Source organism: Blennius ocellaris (assembly GCF_963422515.1).
Source record: "Blennius ocellaris genome assembly, chromosome: 7".
Classification (NCBI taxonomy): Eukaryota; Metazoa; Chordata; class Actinopteri; order Blenniiformes; family Blenniidae; genus Blennius; species Blennius ocellaris.
The window spans coordinates 19,280,542-19,306,393 of NC_137656.1; the positions used below are offsets into that span (position 1 = coordinate 19,280,542).

At 41.5% G+C, this 25,852-nt stretch overlaps 1 protein-coding gene across 2 annotated transcripts in view; it reads right to left on the minus strand.

The window, feature by feature from the left end:
* Window positions 1–25,612, minus strand: part of rtkna (rhotekin a) — a 62,521-nt gene extending 36,909 nt beyond the window's left edge. The window contains exon 1 of one of the 2 annotated variants that reach the window (XM_080498959.1): window positions 25,399–25,612. In XM_080498959.1, the coding sequence (XP_080355085.1) occupies window positions 25,399–25,509 (111 nt within the window). In that variant the 5' untranslated portion in view covers window positions 25,510–25,612. Of the gene's footprint in view, window positions 1–6,976; window positions 7,738–25,398 lie in introns of those variants that run through there. The other variant, XM_080498960.1, reaches the window with a different exon arrangement.
* Between the last annotated feature and the right edge of the window lie 240 nt (window positions 25,613–25,852).

Below are 25,852 nucleotides of genomic sequence, written 5' to 3' on the forward strand. Positions count from 1 at the left end.
AAGACCTTTGAGGTCACAGAAATACTGATGCTGCTTGACTTCTTTAGTGCAAGGTCTTCTTCATTGTGTCTGTATGATGGGAGTGATTGTTTGGTTAAACGGCTCTTGCTTAGTACATACTCTTCACCTTTTTGATCCTCCACCTACTCTTTACACCTGGATATTGTTGTTGCAGAGAAACAATGTTGAGGCAGATCGAAGGATTGAAGTTCAGAAGAGAGCAACAAGCACACATAAAAAGATTGCATTTATTTCATGCATGGTAGAAACTCCCACGTAAACATCTTCAAAGATATACTGAATTCACTGTATGACCCACATACTTGCACACGATAATGTACTCTGTGTTGACTTGATCTCACACGCGAGCAAGCACACATATCATACAAACGAGCACAAATTGCATCCATATGGACAAACAGAAAAGAAAGAACTAATGAAGCACATTACCAAATGCTCTTTTTAACACAATGGATGTTTGCACAACCATCTGATAACCAGCCTGCACCACCAGCTGCAGCTTCACTACATGTTCAGATGTTTTTAATTACATGCTTTACAAAAGAGCACATCATATAAAATATCTCCACCTCAAAACAGTAACTTATAAGCTTGTAAACACAATAAGTCAAACACAACTTCAAATACAATATGCTGATTTGAATAATGCCTGCAGTCGCTATTCAAAGCGCTTAAGTGGATCCAATTTTCTCTGCCACCACAAAAAAAGCCCGAAGCTACTGAAGTGTCTTTGTACAGGTTCAGGAGAAAAACAGAAAAAAAACTACAAGGGAAGGATTAAAGAGAGGTGATGCTGAAGGGTGAGATAAAGCTGTGTGGAAATGAGGGCCAAAAGCTGAGATTGAGGCAGAGAGAGGAGGACAGCGGAGTGAAATTATCAAACGGTTCCAGATAGAGATAGCAAAGAGCGGGAGGAGAGCGACAAAACGCAGAGAGGCAGGTCCATGCTCCAATAACAACACCTTTCGCTCAGTGTTTTCTCCTTCTCGCTTTCTTGGCTCATGCCTGCTGTTTTTCAAAGGAAGCTGGCTCAGACTGCAGCATCCAACTGGTTCCTGTTCACACAGAGCACCTATTCAGACCTGTGCGGCGCCTTCTAACCGCCAAATGGGCGATGGCCGGCGTGGGGACGGAGGTACAGCACTGTGGTAACGTCCAGTGGGGGTGTGAGCAGAGTTAAGAGTACTTACATTCTTTCGTTCAAGCTGACAATGCACATAATTGTGAAAAAAAGATTTTGTAAACGTAAAAGCACAGCACTTTTCTGAACCTGTATTTCAAACATACAAATGTAAAAATTAATTGTACAATTTTAAGATGGAAATAAGTGTGTGTGTGTGTGTGTGTGTGTGTGTGTGTGTGTGTGTGTGTGTGTGTGTGTGTGTGTGTGTGTGTGTGTGTGTGTGTGTGTGTGTGTGTGTGTGTGTGTGTGTGTGTGTGTGTGTGTGTGTGTGTGTGTGTGTGTGTGTGTGTGTGTGTGTGTGTGTGTAAGATGCATGGATGGAGGTAATCCGACTGGACCTTATCTCAAACACTATGAATCCTATTTATACCAGTTACCCTGAAATGAAATAGGACTTCTTGTCATTCAACAATTGTTAATATCAAACTTATCAACATCTGCTCCTTCAGCATATATAACTGTTATTATTAGCTGCTTTAATCATTTCACAATAAGTCTTGTTGAGACAGTTTTAGGAATGTGAACAAAAAAAGAACCACCTCTTGGTTATGAGGAATGTGGAGGTGCTGGAGTGAAAGGTAGTGCCAGTTGATTTGGGCTGTGCTCAGCACACACACACACACACACACACACACACACACACACACACACACACACACACACACACACACACACACACACACACACACACACACACACACACACACACACACACACACACACACACACACACACACACACACACACACACACACACACACACACACACACACACACACACACACACACACACAGAGAGAGAGCAAACAAGCTTAAGCACATGCAGATGTAAACAAATGAAGAATAAATAAATGTGGCTATTTTTGCTCATTTACAGCTGTGGCACTACTGTAAAAAGTGCCCTTCAAAGCCTTTATATCCAATTCAAAACTAATGAAACGCTCATTAAAAAGCCTCATTTTCACACTAAAATCCAGGCTAACAAACTTAATGCACTCAATTAAATGAACGATGTTAGAGCTTACAGTACTGGCCTGTTCTCTTAGATCTCTTAAATACTCTTTACAAATATTTACCAACACACTCTCAGAACCACACACACGCGCGCACACGCAGATAAGCTCAGCAGGGAGTGGTGTACAGTGAAGTGGTCTGTTGCAGAGGAATGTGTTTTGGCTCAGACATGACTTGCGTATCCTGTATATTAGCTCGAGCACACCTTTCACTGGAGTTACTCCGGCTACTTAAACAAACCTGCCAGCTGAGCTAACACACACATCCATTCACCGACGAAGGCATACACACACACGCACGCACGCACATGAAGTATCTTCGCCCGGGCTTGAATCCTGAAATAATACATTTATCACATGGATGGGAGAAGTGGGCGATGAAGTAAAGACTGACTTTACAGATGAATATAAGCGAGAAAGGCAAAAGAAGAAGAAAAGGGCATATGATTCCAAGCGACAAGTGAAGGTTAACAAGACAAAGCAGATGACTCTACATAAACTGTACATGCACTGTTTTTCTGTCCCATGTAAAATAAGATTAACCTTCGTCCTACAGCAAAGACATCACCAGAGTTGAGATCCAGCAGCTCAGTTAAAGGGCACAGGAGGGTAGTGGCTTTCTGTCCCAGCACAGGCAGGGATTAACTACCATCAGGTTGGCCTTTGGCCCTGCAGGACCTCATTCATTTAGAAAGCCTGAGATCTTTGGGATCAAGGGACTGCAGCTTAGAAATATCTGCTACTTAGACGGCTTCATATTCTACATGGCGATAACGCAATGGCCAAAGCATGTTTTCAGCCAAATGACAAAATCTGAGCGAGGGAACAAACTGAATCATCAAGGAACCATATTTCTGTGTAATTACATCACTGTGGTTTCAGACAGAAGGGTCGTTCATCGTGGCCGGGCGTTGCTTCTGTTTAGCAAACGGTCAAGGCAGCTTGATGCGTGGTCTGAGATCAGATGACAGGACGCTACATGAACACCGGTCAGTAGATATTTACGACCGGCCTGCCGTGTCGAGCATCTGAAAAAATATCGGGGGCATTGCCAGACCTAAGTTTAGGTTCAGGGAGCGTGTGAGAGGTCAAACACGAGCCTCGAGTGAGGCAACAAGAAACTCCTAACTGACCCCGATGTTGGGGTCATGGTCAATCCAGGACAGAGATGAGCTCGCTCCTTACATGTCGACAAAACCTTTGGATCAATGTGTCTGTTTTTGATGGAAGTTGTCGACAGAATTAATGGCGCAAAACTGTTAATATGTATTTTTTTCAGTAAGATATTCTGAAGAAATAAAAAATCAGAAAGTTCTTAAAATTCTTAATTTTGGTGTTTGTGTTGTTTCTTTTTAATGTGTTTGCAGCACTTTGAGATTTTTATCCATGAAAAGTGCATTAAAAATTAAAATGTTTTATTACTGTTGTTGTTGTTGTTGTTAAGAATTAGAATTAAGATTCTCCTCAATGGCACAGTGAAATCCAGGAAGGCTATTGAAGTTATTCAGGTTACATGGACAAATTGTACAAATACTGAATGGCAGCACAGCATTTAGCACTCCAGGCTCGGCTTGGGGGGCCTTTCTGTATGAAGTTTGCATGTTCTACCTGTGCATGCAGTCGTTTTAACACACCAATGATGAAGGCTGCCATACATGGTGTTCACCAACCATTTGTTACAACTTAGGATTTAGTGTCATGCTGAACAGCGCTTCAGATGGAGAATCAAACCGCCACCTTTCTGATCATCACAGACTCTTTCAGCTGAGCCACGGCTGCTCCACCACTGCAGAATTATGGTTGTATAGTGGTTGGCACTGCCTCTTTGGTGAGAAGACGCCAGTTTGAGTTCAGGGCTACAGTTTTCTTTCAGTCTAAAACAAAAAGAGTAGCGTACCCTGCTTTCATCTAAAGTCCTCTGGGATCATCTTCAGCACCCTGGAATCACTAACTTGGGTTTTATTTGATCAATTTTTACCATCTTCAACACACAAGATGCGAGCTGTTGAACGTAATGCCTCTACAAACACAATAACTAGAGCAGTGCCCCAAAAGGGAATTTGTTTAATCTACCATCAGAAGATATCAGTTCTGTGATCAGCAGCAGCCAGAAAACGTACACACTCAGACATAGAGAAACAGCTGTACTCTCACAAACAATGACTCACTCATGAACAAACAAAAGCTTAACACAAATCCCGCTTATATCACTGGGGTTAAAACACATGATCTCATAAATGCATTTACAATTGTCTGGATTTAGCTTCATGATACCAGCTATAATTAGATGATGATCAAGGGTCCATGTCCCGCCCCTGGGGCTGTTGGTATCAATGAGTGGAACTGACCAGGGGGTGTGCGGTGTTGTTTGTTGGAGTGGATACTGAGAAAAAAGTGTGCATGGATGTGTTGTGACAGGAAATGGTGTACATGTTTATCCGTGGCATTAAGTTCAATGACATCATGTTGTCTGTCCCCCGGTGGGAAACAATAATTACACGTGACCATTTCCTGTTTCCCATCAGCTGCTTTTTTTTTTTAGACAAATCCTGCATCCTGTGGTGAAAATGCTTCTTCCACTTTGCAAAGAAGAAGCACTACAGCCTCCCTTATGAGCACTACAAGAGAGGCACATGAAAGAAAACACTGCATTGGAGCCAAGGATGCAGCCATACCTCTTCCAGCAGACTTGTTAAAACCTGAAGAGCAAAAATGTTGCTTCCTACAGAGCCTGGAAATGATACAATGGCTGCTCTCTCTCTCCTCTCCTGACACAGCAATTACACAGAGCCGAGGAATGCTGGAAACTCTGCATATGCAAAATCTTGTGACTTATTAATTTTCTTTTAAAATGACAGACACCTGCAGAAAAACAGACTCACACAAATTCAGTATAAGTCTAAAATGTGTGTGTGCGTGTGAGCATGATGAGGGAGTAGTTTGCAGCTATACTTTATGTTTCTCCAGTGATAGTAAAAACATGAGAAGGACTGAGGGGTTTACAGAGCAATAATGGCGAGTCCCAATGATCCAGCAGGACATTTCTGAAAGACCCTGCAGCAGAAAAACACCCAAAGCTAACTGAAATTACAGTTAGCAAGTGGGCCATGCAGCCCAGACACATACAAAGAATCCCTGTCTCATAAACCCACCCAGGCAGAGGAGATGTTGGGGGAGGGAGAGGAAAAGCAAATGAATAAGCATGTGAGCAAACAAGAGAGTGTTTACCCGTAAAAAAAATATATAATCGACTGAGTGTATCCACCAAAATAGAAAATCTTACTGGTTAATATTCGGCAGAAGACCCTCGAACTCCCCATGAAGGAGGAGAGGCAGCAGGACAGTTCTCCCACATGGTTAGGTGAGAGTGCAAAATGCTCCAAAAAGCACAACAGACTTCAAGTAGAAATGTCTGCTATCTGCATTTCATCAGGTACTATATTCAATATTCAGACAAAACTCAATTTTCAGATCAATGTCAAACGCAGTAAACAGGCTCCCTCATCAAAGGAAACCCTGTGACAGAGATTGATAATCTGATTAGTTTCCACTCAACTTGCTGGTAAAAACAACTCGTGATAGGTGGTTTGCTGTGATGGTGCCTGTGAGACGACAGGCATAATTAATTCCTCAAGAAAATCGTTCTCACACTACATCCGTACGGACGACTGACGCTCAATTAGCGTTTTGAATACAGTTGAGGATTTAAGGGGATAAAGTAAAGATTCATGCAAGCCGAAGTTAAGCCTTTGTGACTTATTCATCACACATCTCCTCGTCGTGATAAAATGCCAGACTCGTGGCGTGCTCTGCGATATCTGGCACAGGTAGAGAAAAACACAACACCTCATACACAATGCCAAACAGCTCACAGGTACAGCAAACCAGTGTGGGATATCACCTCTCATGCAGCCTCTGTGACACAGCCAAGGGCCTTTTGGACCAGATTACAGTTGACACAGTGAGAGAGAAACAGTCTGCTTTCTTTACTCCTCTGAACAGCTGCAGCGCAGACAGACAATATATTTTCAGATTGCGGGGCCAGAAAATTAAGTATATAATATCTGTTCTTTCAAATTCCTGTATCATTTCCAGTGGCTGAATATCTGCTCTCCATCTTAACTTTGGTTTAAAAAAAAAAGTAAACAGATGTTACCACTTTTCCTCTGACACACAAAGCTTCTGATACTCTGAAGATAAAGCGGCTATATGCTTTGCAACATTACATGAATTGACTCCATTCTCCCTTATTCTCAGAATGCTGTACCGGTCAACGAATGCATGCAAACACACAGACTTCCACAGGGAATTTTGAGGCCCCTATGTGCAGCTGTGGACTATATGTGAACCCCACTTAGAAGGGGAGAAACTGAGGAGGGAGAGATGGATGGCATGTAGTGTTGTTTTCTGTGCGCTGTCAGTGAGAGCTTTTCCATCTGCACAGGAGAGACCACACCACACCGGTCCCTCTGTAAACTTTACAACATGCCAAAGCACAGCTGCAGACTCTCGACAGTTAACGGAGATACACTGTACTTGTGGGAAATCATGTCTGAAAATAGATTTCATACATCAGTGGAGCCGTTTGTGCTCACAGAGAATCAATCAAGTTACAAAATGTTAGATCACACACGTTTTCATGGGCACACGTACAAGATTTTCTGAACTTGGTGATAACTGTGCAAGTCATCACTATTGGTAAGTGCAGCAGGTCAGAAACAAGTGATGGTCAACTGGAAAGTAGAATGTTCTCTTTTACCTGCAAGCTGAGAGCAATCTGACGGATGTACATCATATTGAGGTCCTCAAGTATCCACAGTTTTTCCTCCATGTTGGCGAATTTATCAGTTGGCATCCTTAGGCAAATAATCACGAATTTACTTCTTCTGGAAGCACGTTGGAGATGTAAATCTTCTATCCCGCAGGAAAAAAGAAACAAAGTTCATGGTGACAGTGTCCGACCCACTCGCCAGTCCTAATCGATGCGTAAAACACTGCGTAAAAGTTGCGCTTTTCATCAAAAACAAGACTTGTAACTCCGGGGAAGCACACAGAGGTGGGTTGGATGACAGCATGGACTGCACTGTAGTAACCCTGACCACAAAATCCCCCTCCAGCGCGTTCACGCTGCGTATTCTTCTTCTTCTCTACTTTTCTCCGGGCAACAAAGATCCTCTCAAACACCCACAGTCAACACCCAGCGGCAGCAAGTGAAAGAATGAAGCCTTTTAAAATGCAGTTCTTCTCTTTGTGTCCCTGTGTCCCGTCTCTGAAAGCCGTCTGTCCTCTGTGACAAGAGACCTCTCCACAAAAGGGCATCGCCTCTGCGGGAGTGATCGGCACAACTACTCCACTGTGCGTCCTGGCACTGCTCAAGTCGGCACTAAATTAACCCCTACGACGCGCCTCTGCTGATGGTGATTAACTTTTTTTTTTTTCATAAAAAAAAAAAAAAAAAAGAAGAAAAGGGTGGGAAGAGAGAAAGATTACTGTACCGGGCCCCCACGCCCTTTTTAAACAAACAAATAGCAAATGCCACAACAGCACGAAAGCATGGCGGGGTGGGAGGCTTTGTTCTTTTTACAAGCTTGATAATAAATAGAGAAATTATACCGCTGCTGGGAGGTGGTTTGAAGTGAGAATACACCCAGAAATATCATCCAATCTAGGGAATGTGGTCAGAATAGACATTTAATCAAGAAAGTCCACCTATCTACCTTTTAACTATTTGTGACTAAAAGCTCTCCTGAAAATACGGACATGTCCAGCAAAAAGCGAAAAAAAAAAAAAGTCGTTTCTCAATCAAATAAGATGTGTCAACTTTAAATAAACTGTTGATGAACTCAGTTCGCAGCTCTATGTCCAAAAAGTGAGAGAATCCCGATCCAAAGTTTACTCCATGTGACTTTCAGCCATGAACCGGACAGATGGTTCCACTTCTGTCTGGGAAACGTGGTTTACCCTCTGATCGCACACTAACACACACTCATCCTGTCCTCTCCTGCGCGCAGACGCGCGTCCTCCTCGTCCAGCTGTTGTGCGCTGTGCGGGTTGTCTGTATCCTTCCTCGTGGTGTGGGTAAGACCACGAGCCGACTCCGTCCACAGGAAACCTGCGTCACGTCGCGCGCTACTCACACATCCATAATAAATAAAACACGCGCATTCTTGTGTTGTAAAGCAACACTGTGACGAATCAGACGGGCTGAAAAAAGTTTGCGACTTATTTCAGAGGAAAGTTATGGGAGTTTAAATATAAGCGTGTTTTTTTTTTTTGTTTTTTTTTTAATGACATTCTTCTCATTGAGGTGATAATTGGGCCCATCCCATATGACGCTCCATCACCCCGAACAACGCCCTCTCAACTTCATTTCACACAGGCAAACAGTGAAAACAAAGAAACTGTAGAAGTCCTTTCACCTTTGTGGAGCACAGCCTGAGGCGCCCACTGGGGTCGTTTGCCCAAGAAAAGCCCCTCCATCCACCCACCCTCAGTGTTTAAATCACCTGGATAATCTACTGCAGACACCAGCGTGTGCACTATGAGAGGAGATTTATTACTCCTGGGGTGGAAAGAGAAATACTTCTGTTGGATTGGAGGTTGTCCTTAGGGTGCTTCAAAAATGTGTCTGTGTGTTGAGAGTTAGTTTGGAGGTAAAGACTTTCTGTGAAGGGCTCCACATTTGTGGAAAAAGTCTGGTTAAAAACAAAAAAACACTGTGTATAAATCAGGGGACATGGCTTATGATGCCATAAAATACACCATTAAAGTTGGAGTTTAAAGTAAATTTCAAGGTTAGAGTCAGGAAAGAAACATTGATAAATCTGTAGGACATGTCTGAAAGTCATGCTGCTGAACTGGAAAACATTCATTTAAAAAGCCTTGACCATATTTAGGACAACAAAGAACAGGTGGAACCCCTATCATGAACATTTGCTCTCACATACTAAGGTGGATTTTAATGTAAAAAATACAGAAACAATACAGCCTCGTACAAACAAAATGATTTTATCTCACTTAATTGGTTTAGTATTTCTTAAGGCTCTGCTGTTATACCAGCAGCAGAACCAACTGCTGGTAAATCTGCCTTCGGTAAAACACGAAAACTGACATCTTTTGACAAAAAGCCTGGAGGCTGAGCAAAACAGACAGAAAACAGCTATTATCTCGATGACAGGGCATGCTGGCAGGCAACCAGCTCAGACGCTGAGCATCGCTGCTTCTTGGCCTGAAGCCACTGGGGGTGAGGGCAAACTCGGGTCTTCTGAGACACTAGATTAGTGGGTATTGAAGAGGCCTCACACCTTTAGGCCTAACTAGGGGATTTTTCAACGTTAAATTACAATTACCTGTGGATGGGGCGGATTAGTAGCTTGTGACTAATAGTTCAGGCTGACTGTAGCAGGACCAGATGTGCAGATAAAGTGGCAAACAGATACATCAGTCACATCAGTACGATGAGGTTTGGCCAGAACAGGTCCAAAATAGACATGCATGCATTAACCCAAGCGCACATGTACTCCCACAAACACACGGTCCCTTGCATAAGTGGACTTATGGAGGGGCTGGACTGGTTTCAGACAATACCCGGTGACTCTTTGCTTTGTGAACGGATGTGTGGAGGAATATGGAAAACTTCCTGTGCTTCACCTAATCAGCTGGGGGAAACTGGAGTCAATGCTGTGAGCGCATACTGTTGTGTTGCAGAGAAGAACAAGTACATTGACTTCAAAAAAGATTCCTATCTTTATTTGTAAAGTCCTCTGCCAGTCACCAATCAAGTGCTGAAAGGAAACTTTGAGGGGAAAAAAATGACCCCAGTTTGTGACTTTACTTGCTTTTGGGAATTTATGAGATGATCATTCTTGTTTTTACATTTTCTATCCACAATCAGGCAAAGCACAGTGACATCAGTCCATTTTTGTCCAAACTGAATTAACTTAAAAGCCGGACTGGTTTTGAACACAAAAAGAAAAAAAGAACATCACAATGTGGTTCACAGTTTTCAAGAACTTAGTGACTGTTCACATTTCGGTTCACCTTTTCATAACTATAAGGACTTCACTCTTTTTCTCTTAACTTTTACCATAACTTATCAGTGGTCTGTTATCAAGGTTTCAGCAGTGATTCATATTGATATATTAATTAGATTCCAGTGATTTAGAGCAGAATATAAACTGAGCACACGTGGGACTGTGACTCTTCGGTGCTGGGAGACAATAAGAAATCACTTTTTAGACGAGTTGTCATCATCATAACAACTGACACATTTGCTGGAATACCTTAACAATTTAATTCAGGAATAAAATAAATTTAGATTTTATTTTGAAATGTCTGAACCAGAAAGGTAAACATGAAACTGTTGTGTCTTTCAGGTAACTTTATGTAAATTGGTGGTTATTTAAAACCTGTGTGATCTTGTATTGTAGTCATCCATTTTTTTTTAAACTGTGGAAAGATGATACCCAAAATTCAAAAGACTAGAATCAAAAACTAATTATTCCTCAAGATCAGAATATTCAACATGTTTCTGAACACATCAAAGGTTTATTGCCCAAGCAGAATCAAAACAAGGAAATCCATCTCATATTCTTTGCTTTGATTCATTTACTTTCCGCACTTGTTTACTTGGGATGGTATCAGATGCAAAGCTGGGAACACCCTGCGTAGGTTGTTAGTCCAACATAGGCTTAAATCTGAGAAACACAAGAAAGAGCATCCCACTGAAAATACACTGAAATAGACAGTAAAAGCATGCAGGCACAGGGAGATCACACAGACTCCGCAGCACAGCGCTGAATTGAACCACGTTTTTGTTGCTGTGAGGCGAATGTGCAAATCACCGCAATAATACTCCGAGCAGTAAAGAAAATAAATGGGCTGATGATTATCACAGAAATGTAATTTTCAGCTTCAGATCATCTCTAATTAGCACTCTTTTACTGCCTGATTGTCGCCTTTTATATGCAGAACTGTGGAGTTTGTGTTAAAGGTTAAAAACTGTCATTTGTCTCATGGCGCAGTGAGGCAGCAGAACACACAGAGACCTCAGACAGCCAAGCCCAAAACCACAACAAAGGACCCCGGACTGCCATCTGAACCTAATCCGAGACCCAACATGACTCCCATTCACTTAAAACACACACACCCACTCGCACAAACATACACGAGCATACACATACAGACATAAAGAGACAAAAACAAATACAACATGAAGTTGTAGCAAAATGAGACAACTGAGCTGATCAAAGTGAATCTGTGTGATTATGACCTGCCAAGTAAAAATGCTCCCAGTTGGTTCATGCAGAGAGCGCAGACGTTAAATAGGACAGGATTATTACAGAGCTTTATTTCAATCTTACAGAGACACAGGATATAATGAGAACAGTGAATGAAAAAGATATTTTCAGCATATTCATCAGAAAAAGAGACCTTCCGTACAACTAAACGACAAACTCATACCACAATGATGTAAGTGTTTAGAATTCGTTGCTTCCACCCCAGGTTAAAAAAAAAAAAAGGATCACAAATAAGATAGATGTTCAGAAAATGACCATTTTATTTTGTAAATAGAAGATAAACTAAGCCCCTGTGCACACTTAAAGAGGAATGTCAATGAATCCAAGTACGAAAAGTCGAAGAGTCACACAGAAACCGTAGTGAGTTCAGTCTATTAAGAAAAAAAAACCTCTTACTCAACAGATTTGACTATCACAAGACTTTAATTACACGGATGTGTTACGGTAGGCACCAGGTCACATCTGCTGTGCCTGATGACAGCAGCGTGTGATGAGCTGTGAAACCAGTCGTCTCGGAGAGAAATTCCCCCCGGAGGTCAGTTCTCAGTTATAGAGCATGAAAAACCTGCGCTGACAGCCGCAAAGTCATAACTCAGACACGGAGACGGAGTAATGACACTATAAATCTCAGAGACAGTCTACCTTGTTATTAGCTGTTTCAGTTTGTGTGTGTAACACCTAATAACAAATTTGTCTGAGGCATCTTACGTCTACTCGATTAGGTAAGGGGGTGTTTGTGATGACGCACGCTCACCTACCATGGACAGAGTACCAGATCTGGAGCAAATGCTCGGAAAATGAAAGGTCAGACACGAGGCCATGAATCACAAAGCTAATAATTTTTCTCTCAAATCCCAAAGTGTCACCAAGGATGAATGCGTCTCAATGAGCGGCTTAGCTTACAAAGTCTACAGGAGTCACCCTCCTCTTGCTGGGGCGGCAGCAGAACAGGGAGGGTTTTTAATGTTGGGTTTACCCCGCAGACTGGGAAAGAAACAGGCTCAAGTGCATACAGGCGCGCGCGTGCACACACACACACATACACACACACCTTCAGAGGCAGATCAGCAGTTTGGCCGGTTCCCAGAATCACTGCTGACTTTCAAGAACGCTACCTCAGTTGGTCACAGGAGACTGCAGCATCCCATCACTCTCAAGGACCGGACGTCTCAATGAAAGGGAAACTCACTCATTAGGAAATTCATCTCCATTGATTTCCACCCTCAGGGGTACAGGGTGAGCAGTTTCAGAGCAGATGAGAGAAGATTTAAGAGGCTATGTGCACCAAGGCAATTCACTAAATTAAACTTAAAAAAGTGAATACTGTGCTAAATTTACAATTAATGACTGTTAGATGGATATACATTCACTGTCAAATCTACAAAAAAAAAAAAAAGAAATAGGTGGAAAGAAAAGTATGACAGAGCCGCAAGAGAACATGGAATAGAGCAATGGCTCCCTCTACAGAGCAGCATCCGCAACAGCAACAAGCGTTTCTCTCTTCATGTATCTGTGAACACTGAACAGATCACCAGTCCATCATAGACAGACAAACACACACACACCACACCAATGGGGCCACTAAGAGTCACCAAAGAACCTCATAAGCACGTTTTTATAATGTGGGAAGAAGTAAGTGGGAGAAAAAAAACAACAACCGTGCAACTTAACACAGATGGGCCTGAAATCAAACAAGGATTTCGAACTGAGAATCATCAGTTTCCACCGTAAATTCATTGTCGCAGGGCAGACGTGGCTCAGCTGGTAAAGTGGGTCCTCTACAGATCCCGAGGTGCTGGTTCAATCCACTGCCTCATCCTGTCGGTGTGCCGAAGCATGCTTTAAGCAAGACAATGAAGGCCAAGTTGCTCCCAACTGGGTCCAAACATCTTACCAAGCAGGTGTGTGAGTGAGAATGTGTAAAATTGTCAATTTGTGCAAGAATATCTTGAGACACCTAAAGCGGCAAAATGTAACACGGCAGCCAAGTCAGGGCACCATTTTCAACACGTATGAGCGGTACAGCATTTTACTGAATAAAACAAAAACAAATGAAAAGAAATAAATAAACTAAAGATGTGTGAAATCATCAGCTTGGTGTAAGTTTGGCACGCTCCTGACAAAGCTGAGTTTAACTTACTTGACAGAGACAAGATGTTTCATATATGACCAGTAAATGACAATTATAACATATAAGATTGACCTCATAACTTTAAACTATATAAAGCTAGATTCATCGTAACATGCTTCTGTTTGGTTTCATCTTGTAAAAAAGACATCACCAAGATGAGTTTTACAGACTTGGGAGAAGAAGAAGCCCGAGAACAAGACACCATGTTCCACATATAAACACTCAGACTTTAAACTATCAAAGTCTGCACCCTTAAATGACATGAAGCCACTTCTGCCAGACATCTGACGTGTTTTTCCACAGGAGTTTAATACCAAGAAGCTGCTTCTGCAGTAAATGCAAGTTTCAGTAAAATTTGTAACAAGACCCACAAATCTAAACATCTGCAAAAACAATACGAGAAAACCAAACAACTGGAGGGAAAACACTGGGGAGGCTACAACTCAACCTGTGTCCTTTCACGGAAGAAAGGAAAAAATGTGATAATTTATGCAACAGAATATTCAAGAAAGAGTCGTGCAGATCCCACTATTAGTTTGATCATGTTCAGACTCATGGGGTTACTTTAAATGACAAAGAAACAATTTAATAATCTCCACATGCTGAATCATCACTTTTGAATTTGTCTTTGAAAGTGTTGCTGAAAGTGTTAATAATATACACTGAAAACTGAATTTACATTGTTAACGTGACATAATGCAGACAAATAGATTTGAACGTCACTCAGGTTTGTTTGTTTTTTTTAAGTTTTGCCTCTCCATGTTTGTCTGTCTGGCTTCATGTCCAGGAACTTCCTGCACACACACTGTACAAACACAGACATACTAATGTAAATCCCATCTTGCACTATTTATCATCACTGGAACTCGGCCACGTTTGGACTTGTTTATAGATTACTACGCTCATCTTACTGGTCTGGCTGTATATGTTGTCTGCAATCATTTACATTTGACACACCTGGTTTATGTTTTAAATTTGTGTGATGTCTGTTTTCAGATCAGAAATTATTATTGTTCATGGTTTTGAACATATCTTGATTTGGCCCTCCTTCCCTCCAACTCATCGCAGGCTGACTATTTCTGCTAATTTGGAACTCAATCTTGGATACATTTTCACACAAACATTTCAATTAAGAATCATAATCAGATCTTTTGCCAGTTTCCAAAATACAAGGAGTTTGTTCTGATGGGTTGGTGCAAACAGAAACACAGAGGAAAAAATACAAGATATAGAGTAAATCCAGAATTAAAGTAAACTGTTAATGAATTCAGGATAGGTATTAGTAAAAATGTGAATTAAATTAATACAAATTGTTCTTATTTCAAAGCCAGTAGATTTATGATTAATTTTGAAACAATAAAAAATAAAAAAAACAATCACCCTTATTTGTTTTTGAACTTGTGGCCACCACTTGTTATACAGCTATAAAGATGTTACATAATATATAGTTACATGATTTAAAAAAAAAACAAATTTCACCAATTTTTATTCCCTTGATTGTACAGTCATAAGTGTTGAGACAAAAAACATATTGTGCTTCTTTCATTTAACCTTCAGTAATAACCTTACGACACTTTGACATGCTGTTACCTACCAGCCTTAATTCACTATAGACAAATGATGCTCAGGGGTTCTTCTGGGAACAAGATCGCCGGTTAAAGTTGTGGCTATTTTTCTCACACTGACTCTCTTGATCCTTCCCTGTTTTTTTTTTCCGGCGTGTTCACAGAGGTATCCACTGTGTCAGTCATACCAACAGCAAGAGTAATTATGCATCCAAATCCAGCAGAGTGCATATCTAAACCTTATCCCTTTCTTTTGAGGTCGGTAAAAATGAAAAACCACCGTCGGATGATAGAAAATACTGCTGAGACAGCAGGAACAACACGGCGATACAACAAGATCTGACACCACGCCGTCTGCTGCTGGGCCCAGTAAACACACACATTAAAACACGGGCATGCTGGCAGGGACTAGTACACTATGTAGCACGCAGGGAAAAGGCAGACATGCATAATAGACCCATCTGCTCTCATAAAGTCAAACACCTGCTCCGCATCAACAAAACAGACAACATCATTGGTGCCCGTGCCCCACTGCCCTCCTCTCCTCACGGTACCATCCAGTGCTGCCCCCGATCAAACTGTGCAGCGGAACACGTCCATTCATCTGCGATACAGTAATGAACTAAGTGCTGCAATACATTATTTGGAAGCATTTATTTGCCAGTACACAGTTTACCAGCAGTATTCTTCCAGGTAAGCTAGCTTTGAGGCAACACTTTGTATCTCAAGGATTTCACGCAAAAAAATAATAATAAAAAAAAAAAAAAATTATATTCTCCATCAGTGTTTGAATTGGCACGTACACCATGCTCACCCACCACCTGCACACCTCTTCACATTCCTCAGTATTGATTCCTTTCAGTGCGCATTCCTCTGGATGAAAGAGAGGCCCTGACTCTATCTGCTGCACAATAAAGTCAGATGGTTATGTGATGTATTGGAGCAACAGGCAAAAGACCTCTTTGTGCAGAGAGAAAAATGAAAGAGGACAACAAGAATAGAGAGAGAACGGTAGAAAAGGTCTAACGCAGTGAGCTGACATGGATGTGGCCCATGTTCTTCAGTCTGATTGAAAGTTTAGAACTGAAGGTTAATGAGTTGTCCCTGACTATATTTAGAGCATTAAATGTTGTAATGGGAGCCCAAAGTGACTTTTTAATTGGTGGTATTTGGTTTGGAGATAAAAAAACAAAAACAAAAAGATGCCCCACAACTAATCTACTCTGGGTACTGTTCACTTTGCCATACCAAGAAATATAAAACAGTTGTTATCTTCATGAAGTTGGATCCCCCCCCCCCAAAAAAAAAAAAAAAAAAAAAACATCAGGAAAATAAGAATATATTCATAAGACTGAAAGACAAATACCATCCAATGTCCTTTCGCTGAGTCCACATTGAGTTGCGTTGGCAGTGTGAAGTAAAATCAAATACAGTTATCTGGGATGCATGATATGTTTGAACATATGATCAAATTTGGCTTCAATAATGTGTGAATGATCAATGATTGACAAATTGAAACATAAAAACAATAACCTGCAGGACTGTAACCGATGAATATTTACTATGTTCATCTGTTCATGAGTCATTGAAATCAAACAGGAAATAATATTGTCTGAATTTCACCAAAGGAAAAAATATCTTACAACGATTACGAAAAGCAAATGTATGCAGTTGAACGTGTGCAAATATCTCGATTATCTTGTCAAATAATCTGTAATATGTTGTCATATCAGTAAGACTAAAACCCGCCCCCCCAAAAAACAGCACCATACATGTATATTTTTGTTGCATTCAAAAGGCTCTATGTTAAAGTATTCATGAAACTGAGAGAAAATTTTTTTTACTTCACAGTCAAACTGGATCTTCATACTTCATTTATAGCGAAAGCTAATGAGCTTTAGCGCTAAACCAGACGTGTTCCTTCCACACTTTGAAATCTACCCCTCATCTACATCATACATCATCCTTTAATGCCCTTTAATGTCCAGCAGAGCATTTTTGTCGGAGAACGACATTTTTCCTCAGGAGACTGAGCCTCTCGTGTTACGAAATCTCTCCGTGATAAAGGACCTGACAACAAGTGTCCTGGACCGTAACCGACACCAAACACTGGAATTTGGGTGTGTTTGCATGTGTGACTGTTTTATGTCAATGTTTAACCGGGTAGCATCCAGCAGGGTGTCGTACTTTCACAGAAAGAAAATACCTCTGACATGAGACAGTCTGTTAGTGTTAGGTTCAGGAGGTTAAGTTTAATGTCTCCAGTGAACGATAAAACAAAAATGGAGAGATAAAGGAACATAAAACAAATAGTAATCTTCCGTGGCTGTCTCAAGGTAAAGACAAAAGAGTACTTATTTGATGTAATCTGGTTCAGGAAAGTGGGTTAGCACCGAACTACATAACAAAAAAGACCCATTTTCCGGTGACATCAAGGGACCTGGGCTTGAAAGTACAGAAGTGGCCCACATATTATGGCTCTCCTGGGGTTGAGAAAGTGTTGAAGATGACAAATTCAAGAGAACAAAAGAGTGGAAGGGTAGAAAAAACACAGGGGCAGACAGTAAGGCCTACAAGTAATGTTTTATTGGTTGTACAGTCCTTTAATATCAAATCATTTTGATGTAATCCCAAAAAATGAAATCATTTTGTCTGTAGTACGTCATTTAAAGCTCTCTTCTGGTTCCCTTTATACCTCTTTAACAACGCCTCAGTGCCATTCATCATTTCTGGGAGCTTAGTCTGTAACAGTGTGTGAACCCAAATCTATCCATTGTAAGATTTCCCACAAGTATTACAGTAAAATGAAGAGACAAGGAAGGACTACGCATGGCAACAGTTCTGGGTTACTCACATTCAAAAACCTTATCCACTCCTCTAACCAATGTGGTAACTGAATAAGACAGGTTTGATGATGCATGGAGGAAGTTTCCCATCTGGGGGAGTGGGAAAGTAGCCAGTGATTATGCCTCCTCCATATATCTCTTCGTCTGTCTGTTAACCGAGTCACTGCCAGTGACAGCCGAGCGCAGGGCAGCATACGTCGAGTGAACAAAGCCTGTCTGTGTCTAACAATATGCAATGGACCTTGCTCAAGGAGACACTGCTGCTTAGTCACTGTCTGAGGGAGCCCGTGTGCGAAGCAGAGGCTGACAAGCTGCTGTTATAGTGAATGACTAATGGCGAGTTCACAACATCAGCCTTTATTCATAACAGCGGATAGTACGGCGAGGGCGTGTTATGAATGTTCAAACATGCATGGAGATGCAGACGAGAGTGCACAAGATACTGACAGTCATTGAGGCTCATTTCCTGTCAATGAATTAGTTACATGGATCAGCCATAATATTATTACCACTGAGTAAAAATGGTGAGGATCGCTATCATGGGACCTGTTGGTAGGTGGGATATATCAGGCAGCAAATTAGACAGGTTAGATTTTCACTACTGATGAAGTGCGTTTAGAATTGTTTTTTCCTTTTAACTTCTACATTTAATCAAATTCAAGATAAAGATGTTGATGCCGCACTCACTTTTAATTAAATAGGCCATAATCATTCATTATAAGTTCTACACATTGTGAAATATGTCATTTTGGTGACTTTTGCGAGTTTATGAAAGAGTTTATGATAAATAAATGGCATCAGTTAGTGTTTCTTGATATTTTGGAAACACTTATTGACACTAACATGACAAAAAAGGTGAAAAGCACTCAATTAACTTCATCAGTGCATTACATTGAATATGTGGTGGCATAACGGCTGGGTGAGAGAATCTCTAAAAGTGAACATGCACTTTGTTCAGAATGACGTGCTTCAATACACAAGTGTATAAATCTGTGGTTGATTTCAGCTGGGTGGGCTTCAGTTGCAACATGAGCGTCAGGCTCTCAGCTGTTATGTTGGACCCTGACACCAGTTGGCACATAGAGACACCGAACACATTCCCCGCACAAAGACCGTCTCCTCTGTATCCATTTACAGCCATGGAGATCCGAAAATAGACAACGGACATCAAAACACTGCAACAAACAAGCCATAAATAAAAAGAGACACTAAAATCATGACATCCATTTGCTCAAAATAAAAAAAAAATAAAAATATATATATATATATCCCACATTCATTCAATTTATCTAAGCTTTTTTATGTTTGGGACTTTGATAAGATGACACTGTGAGCACAGTGGTGTCCTTGGGTCTGAAGAGTTGATCACCACAGAGGGTCAGCATAGAAAGACTTCCTGTAGCTTGAGGCTTATGTTGAGGTTGTGTGACTCGAATGAAAAAAGGAGCAGCAAAAAAAACACCAAAAAAAAACCTTTGGCCTTCAGGGCTTCAGAGGCTCAATGAATGACAACATCTGTGGAATGGGATGAGATAGTTCGTAGTGAAAATTCAGAAATTAGACACAGAGATGGATCCACAGAGATGTCCTTACAGACAATGGGGCTATTGTGTTAAATAATCTTGCTTGGTTGGATGAAAAGATAAAGAATATGTACATATAAGTGTGAGTTCAGTGGTGGATAAAGTGAGAATCTTTATTAAATACTCTATTGGTACAATAAAGCTTTGTTCTCGCTATCACCAAACTTATTAGGCAAACAGTCCAGCCATTACCATGGGAACAATAGCAGGACATTGGTTAAATTTTACTCACGCGTTGAAGGAACGGAGATTAAACAATTTTTCATTTGCGCTAGTACTCAGGAGGCTGTGTGGGAACAGCGCCCGTCGATGATGTACACACAAAGCCCGTGTAATAAGAAAAGTTAAACATTTGCTAGTTAAAATACCCCTCAGCATACCAAGAAACCCTCGGAGCAGAAAGCTCCGGTGGCCGAGCTTTGTTTGAAGACAGGGCTCTTAGAAGGGGTAAACTTTCCCTGGCATCTCCCTCTGTACACCCGCGGTGCTAAACAAACCAGCAAGCCCTGAGGGTTCACACACAAACACACAACTCTGGTCTTGGCAACTTTTACACTGTAGTTGTTTAAGAAATAAATTTTAAAAAAAAGGAGTCGGGCCCCCCCCGTTTCCTGGCATTTCATGCCTCTGAACACTGCCTGTTGTAGGCCGACCAGTTGATGATGGTGCTTTGTTTTCTGGATACACAGAGCTTCCTTGAGTGTGACACTCAGGGGAACTTCTTCAGAGAATATTTCCGAAAGGAGAATCTTCCCTTGTAGGGACATGTGTTGGGTTGCTGCTTGGTTTTTTTCCTGTCAGACGCATTGTGTTGACAACATCGACATGAGTTTTCTCTCGTTTTGTATGCAGGATGCAGAGGTATGCTTACGTAAACAGGATTAGTTCATCACAGTTTTGGTGCCAGGACACGTTAAAACAGCCAGAGGAGCCAAGCTGAGAGGCTTCTCACAGGGAGAGCACTGCCTCTCTGAACTATAAACCATACATCTGAGCATCTGCAGAAAACACATTGGTTGAACTTGAGCAAAATAAGACACATCTGTTTCCAGTGATAACAGAAAAATATGCACCGCGTAAAGGTCAGCACAAAGAAGAATCATTTCTCCAGTGAAAAACAACACTGTATCATAGTAAAATTTCAAGATATGTCCTGTCGGCACTCATTTAACCAACATTTTCCTCTGTGTGTGGTTAATGCTGATCAAAGAGAAACCAATATGCTTGGTTTGGACACTTGCTGGCGGGATAGTGTGGTGCTACAAGGTGGTGAAGAGCAAAGCATCAAAGCCAACCAAACCACAGCCTGAAGCTGCTAAAGATTTCACTCAACACTAATGGCAGAGTCCCAAAACATGCTTGGCTTGGAGGGAGTGTGGGAGGATGGGTGTGTGATCACACACACCTAGCCACTTCCTGCGCCTGTAGAGCTGGTGGTAACCACATTGGCGTGGACCATCCTTGAGTTTAAACACAATCCCCGTGATAATAACTGCACTTGCGCTAGATGCCTGGGTGGCTTCGTCTGAAAACGGCAGAGTCGCCGAGGACGGAGACCCGCCGGTGGCCTTGTGGATCTGAGAGGAGGGATGCAGAAAGCAGATGTGTATTCTGCTCCCTCCGAGCGACAGAAAGGATCGAGAAAACGGCTGACATTCTGGAAAAATGCTTAACGAGCTCTCTTCCTCAGCTTTTCACTCTCTGTTCCAATTTGTAATATGCATGCAAAAGAACAATTCAACACGGGATCTCAGGGTGGAATCACAGCAATACAGGCTGTTAGGATTTTAGTTGACCATGCAGTGAATTATTACTTGAAAAATATTCACCGGGAAACAAAAACCTGCCTGATGTAAAATATCTCACAGCTGCACTCGATGCCTTGCAATATCTTAAACAATTTAGTCTATTAAATGATAAGTGATTGCTGTGGTGAGGTACACAGTTCACAGAAACCCCAGAGCATGCTACTGCAGTCTCTGGACTAATATTAGCATAATACGCTTGTACAAAATCATGCTCTTAGCTTTATTTTCCCCCAGGCTCAAGATACAATTACCATACTCACAGTGATGGTGAGTGCATTTTCTTATTATTTTACTCATTTTAAAATGGAACTGCAACGATACCTTCAACAACAACAAATATACAAATGCTATTTGTTTTTTAAACTTTAACTACACAACTGCTGTGACTTGGATGAAAGGTACCACACTAGATTTGATAAACGGGGTGTTGAGATAAAATAAACTGTGTGTTATTATTCTGATAACATATCACCAACCAACAGAGCATCCGGATGAGCCATCTTCACATGCACACATTTACATAAGAGGCTCAAACGCTGGCGCAAACACACAAAACGTGATATACCCTGGCACGGTGAAAACAGGGTGCTTTCACACTGCTTCATTGAAATGCCACAGGGCGACTTCACAGTGGCATTGAGTGAGCCTGAACACAAACCTAGCCAGAGGAAAGTCCCCGTTTCTGAAAGAGGATCATTAGCATTGGCAACAAAGGCAGAGACACAAATTAATGTTGTATGAGAACCAGCCGAGAGCAGATTACAAAGTTAAGGAAGTGATGATTGTTGTTATTGTGAAAAGAAGGGAAGTCTTTACCCTGATAAATAATAATACACAGACCAAGGAGGAGAAAGTAATGAGAGGAATGTCAATGATTTGAGGTTTCAAGATGAATGTGATGGATCAGGAGCTCTTGTCGGTTATTTCTTATCACAAATTCATTTCCTCTTATTTAATAACCCCCAAATTCAAGAGAGCAGCCCACTGGAACACAAATATGTAAACATTAGCTTTCACTAAACCCTACTGGCCACAATAAATTTATAAGTAATTATGTAGGAAGGGTAATAAATTCCTGCACTGCACCCAAACCGCTCTCAAAGGACAATCAGCTCGTACCATCTGAAAATAAACCAGAAAACACACCAGATCCTTCCCTCCTGTCTGAAGTACATCACATATTTCAAAAACATGAACAGAGCTGCTTCTCCAGCAAGCGTCATGGGTTATTGGCGTGTACGAACTTGTGTGTCACTCAGACTGAGACGCCATATCAAAGCAGATCTGACTGCAGATCAATATGATGGAGTGTGCCTGACCTCCAAGGGGGTTAGTGGTGTTTTCCTGTGACATGAATTATAAACAACCAGCAGGTAAAGATGAACCAACCAACCATGCTCACACACACACACACACACACACACACACACACACACACACACACACACACACACACACACACACACACACACACACACACACACACACACACACACACACACACACACACACACACACACACACACACACACACACACACAAAGGGGGGAAACCGAGACTGATTCACAGAGGGGAGGAGAGACACAATCGATACCTTTTCTCTCTCCACCATTGCTATATTGCACCATTAACATTCCTTAAGTATCCTCTTACAATTGACTCTCCCCCTCTTTCTCCCACACACTCTCTTCCAACACTTGCACAATCCCTCCTTCTTACTTCTGCCTGACACAATTGAATCACTTCCCAGAACTTTCAGAAATGTGTGCGATCTAGCTTTCCTTTTATTTCAGGAGACAACCTCAAAACAAGCACACGTTCCCAACAATAAAAAAACAAATGCCGCCACTTGAAAATGAAAGTAATTTGCAAACTGATGAGGGCTCAGGGGCAGGTTGGCGTGATTGAAAAAGAGCAAAAATGATGAGAACAGAGAGAGAGAGAGAGAGAGAGAGAGAGAGAGAGAGACTACTTTCCATCACAACAGTGTTAAAGTGGACAGCGAGTGAAAATAATTAGAGGTTAGAATGGAAGTCACTTCTGAGCCCGTTTGCGTTGCCAACAAATGGCAGCTAATATGAAGCAGATGTTGACATGGGAGCTTTGCAGAGAGGAAGGGGAAAACATGCATGAAGAGTAGCACTTCTAATCCACTGATAAACAGCTGAGAGGCAAACAGCAGACTGCAGCTTTGACCCAGTTCTCAACTTTTGGTGGATGCAGTCGTTTCAACTATTCCCTTGCGGATGACTGTCCACATGCTGCAGTCAAAACTTGAAGTGGTCAAAAGACAAGCAAGGGAACCAACCGACTGAAATCAATGCGCTTCACAGAAGGTTAAACATTTGCAGTGACATGAAAGAAACTTTTATAGAATGAGCTGAAATGTCGATGTTTTGGGAACAGAATTTTAAAGCGTAACAGATTGGGGGTTTAAAGATCCTAAGGCCAAATAAAGGTGCAAGCACGAATACAAATTCCATATCAATGTTGGGAATGAGCACAAACAGTATATTTGCAGATGCAGATGGATTCATACCTTGATCTAGATCATTTTATTGGTTTACAAAGGCATCATTTTGTGTCAATCAATGGCACATCTGCTGCAAATTTTTTGTCCTCTGGCAGGAGAAATCACAACACCGGGTCACCAACGAACCAGTTCTACAGCAAGGCAATGACCCTAATCAACTCAAAAGTGGAGCAAGTACGATACTGCACATTTTGCATATATCTTATCCTGAATATATTGTGATAACTGTATAGTGCTTTTTTTTACACCAGTGTGAACAATCGTAATACAACAATCTATGCAATGACAAAAATGTATCTTATAATCATGACAATATTGCCTATACGTCTGGACCACGCTTGGGGGGCCTTTCTGTTTGGAGTTTGCACCTTCTCCCAGTGCATGCATGAGTTTTCTCTGGGCACTCTGATTTACAAAAGACATTTATTAAAGGTCAATGGTGAGTTTGAATTTCCTGTAGATGTGACACAGTGTGCCCTGTGATCAACCCTGAGTCAGTTAAATGAATATAGAAGATGGATGGATACAGTTTCTTCAAGTGAGATTTTGAGGGGACAAAATGAGCTTTTAATCCACCAAAAAGTATGGTATTTCTTAAATAACTATGAGTAAATGAAATTGTAGTTAGGGGCATAATCGAAGAGTTTTGAAATCTATAATTTTCCGGCTTCACAAATCCAACATTTTATGTAATTCCATAGTTTACATTTAACAAATGTCTCACATTAGATGTTATGGGGACAATCACATTATTTGTTTTATACAAGAAACCTTGATCTGAATTATGCATTTGCAAAGTTACACAACTGTTTTTCAACTCGACAAATGCACAATTAGGTGGAATAATGATGAGATTTTCAAAGAAGAGGGGAATTACCAACCCCCCAAACACCACCAAGGAATTGACTTTAAATGTGAATATAGCAACGCACCTGTACAACATTAGACGACACTCTGCATTGCTATTAAAGCAGTTATCGTGGGAGACGGGACATAAGATAAAGCAAATTTTTTAAAATAAATAAATCACCAATCCACTAAGGAGGACAACAGACGCACTCTGGAGCCTCGGGAGCCTCGGGGGGAGCATTGTTATTATCGTCACTATTATTATTTTTTTGTTTAGAAACGGGTAAGTGGTTGAGGAAACGCTGCAATTAAGAGCTTTAATTTGAGTACGTGGTGGATGAAGCGGCGCGCAGCTCGCCGGTGCGGTTTGATGAAAACATCACGCGGTGCAAAGCACATTAAAAGTGCAAAATAAGTAAGTTTGTGAGGAGATATAGCGAGAGAGAGAGAGAGAGAGCGAGAGAGGGAGAGGGAGAGAGAGATCAGTCGAACTTGTAAACAGAGAATCCCCCTTTGGTGCGTGTGTGGCGAGACGGTGGCGATAACTGGCGGACAATCAGAGTCTACCTGTGATGTTTCCAGGAAAACGCTCTTTCTGAACTTCCCTCGCCGAATCTCCATTTCAAGGGCAGAGCCGCGGGCAACGGTGGCTCTCGCTGTTTGATTCCGGCAAAACATCGCTTCTGCTTTCTGGCAACTTTACAGACGGACCGGTCCCGTGTAAACTCTATATTAGATTAACTTTAAACTGGGTGCGAATTGAGGAGACGCTTCAAAAAAAAAAAATGTTATAAATAAAAACATCCACCAGCACAGATCCAGGTGGCACAAAAAAAACCAACAACAACAACAACAACAAAAAAACCGGACCCAACGGAGAAGAAACTCCAGAGACTACATGAAATAGAGACGATCCCTCTCATGTGGCAAGAGAGACTGAAGTCCTCTCTCAAAGACAAAAAGAGCTGCTTCACGGGTCTTCCTCCACAGCTGATTTCTTCCAAACGCAGCCAGATGAGCG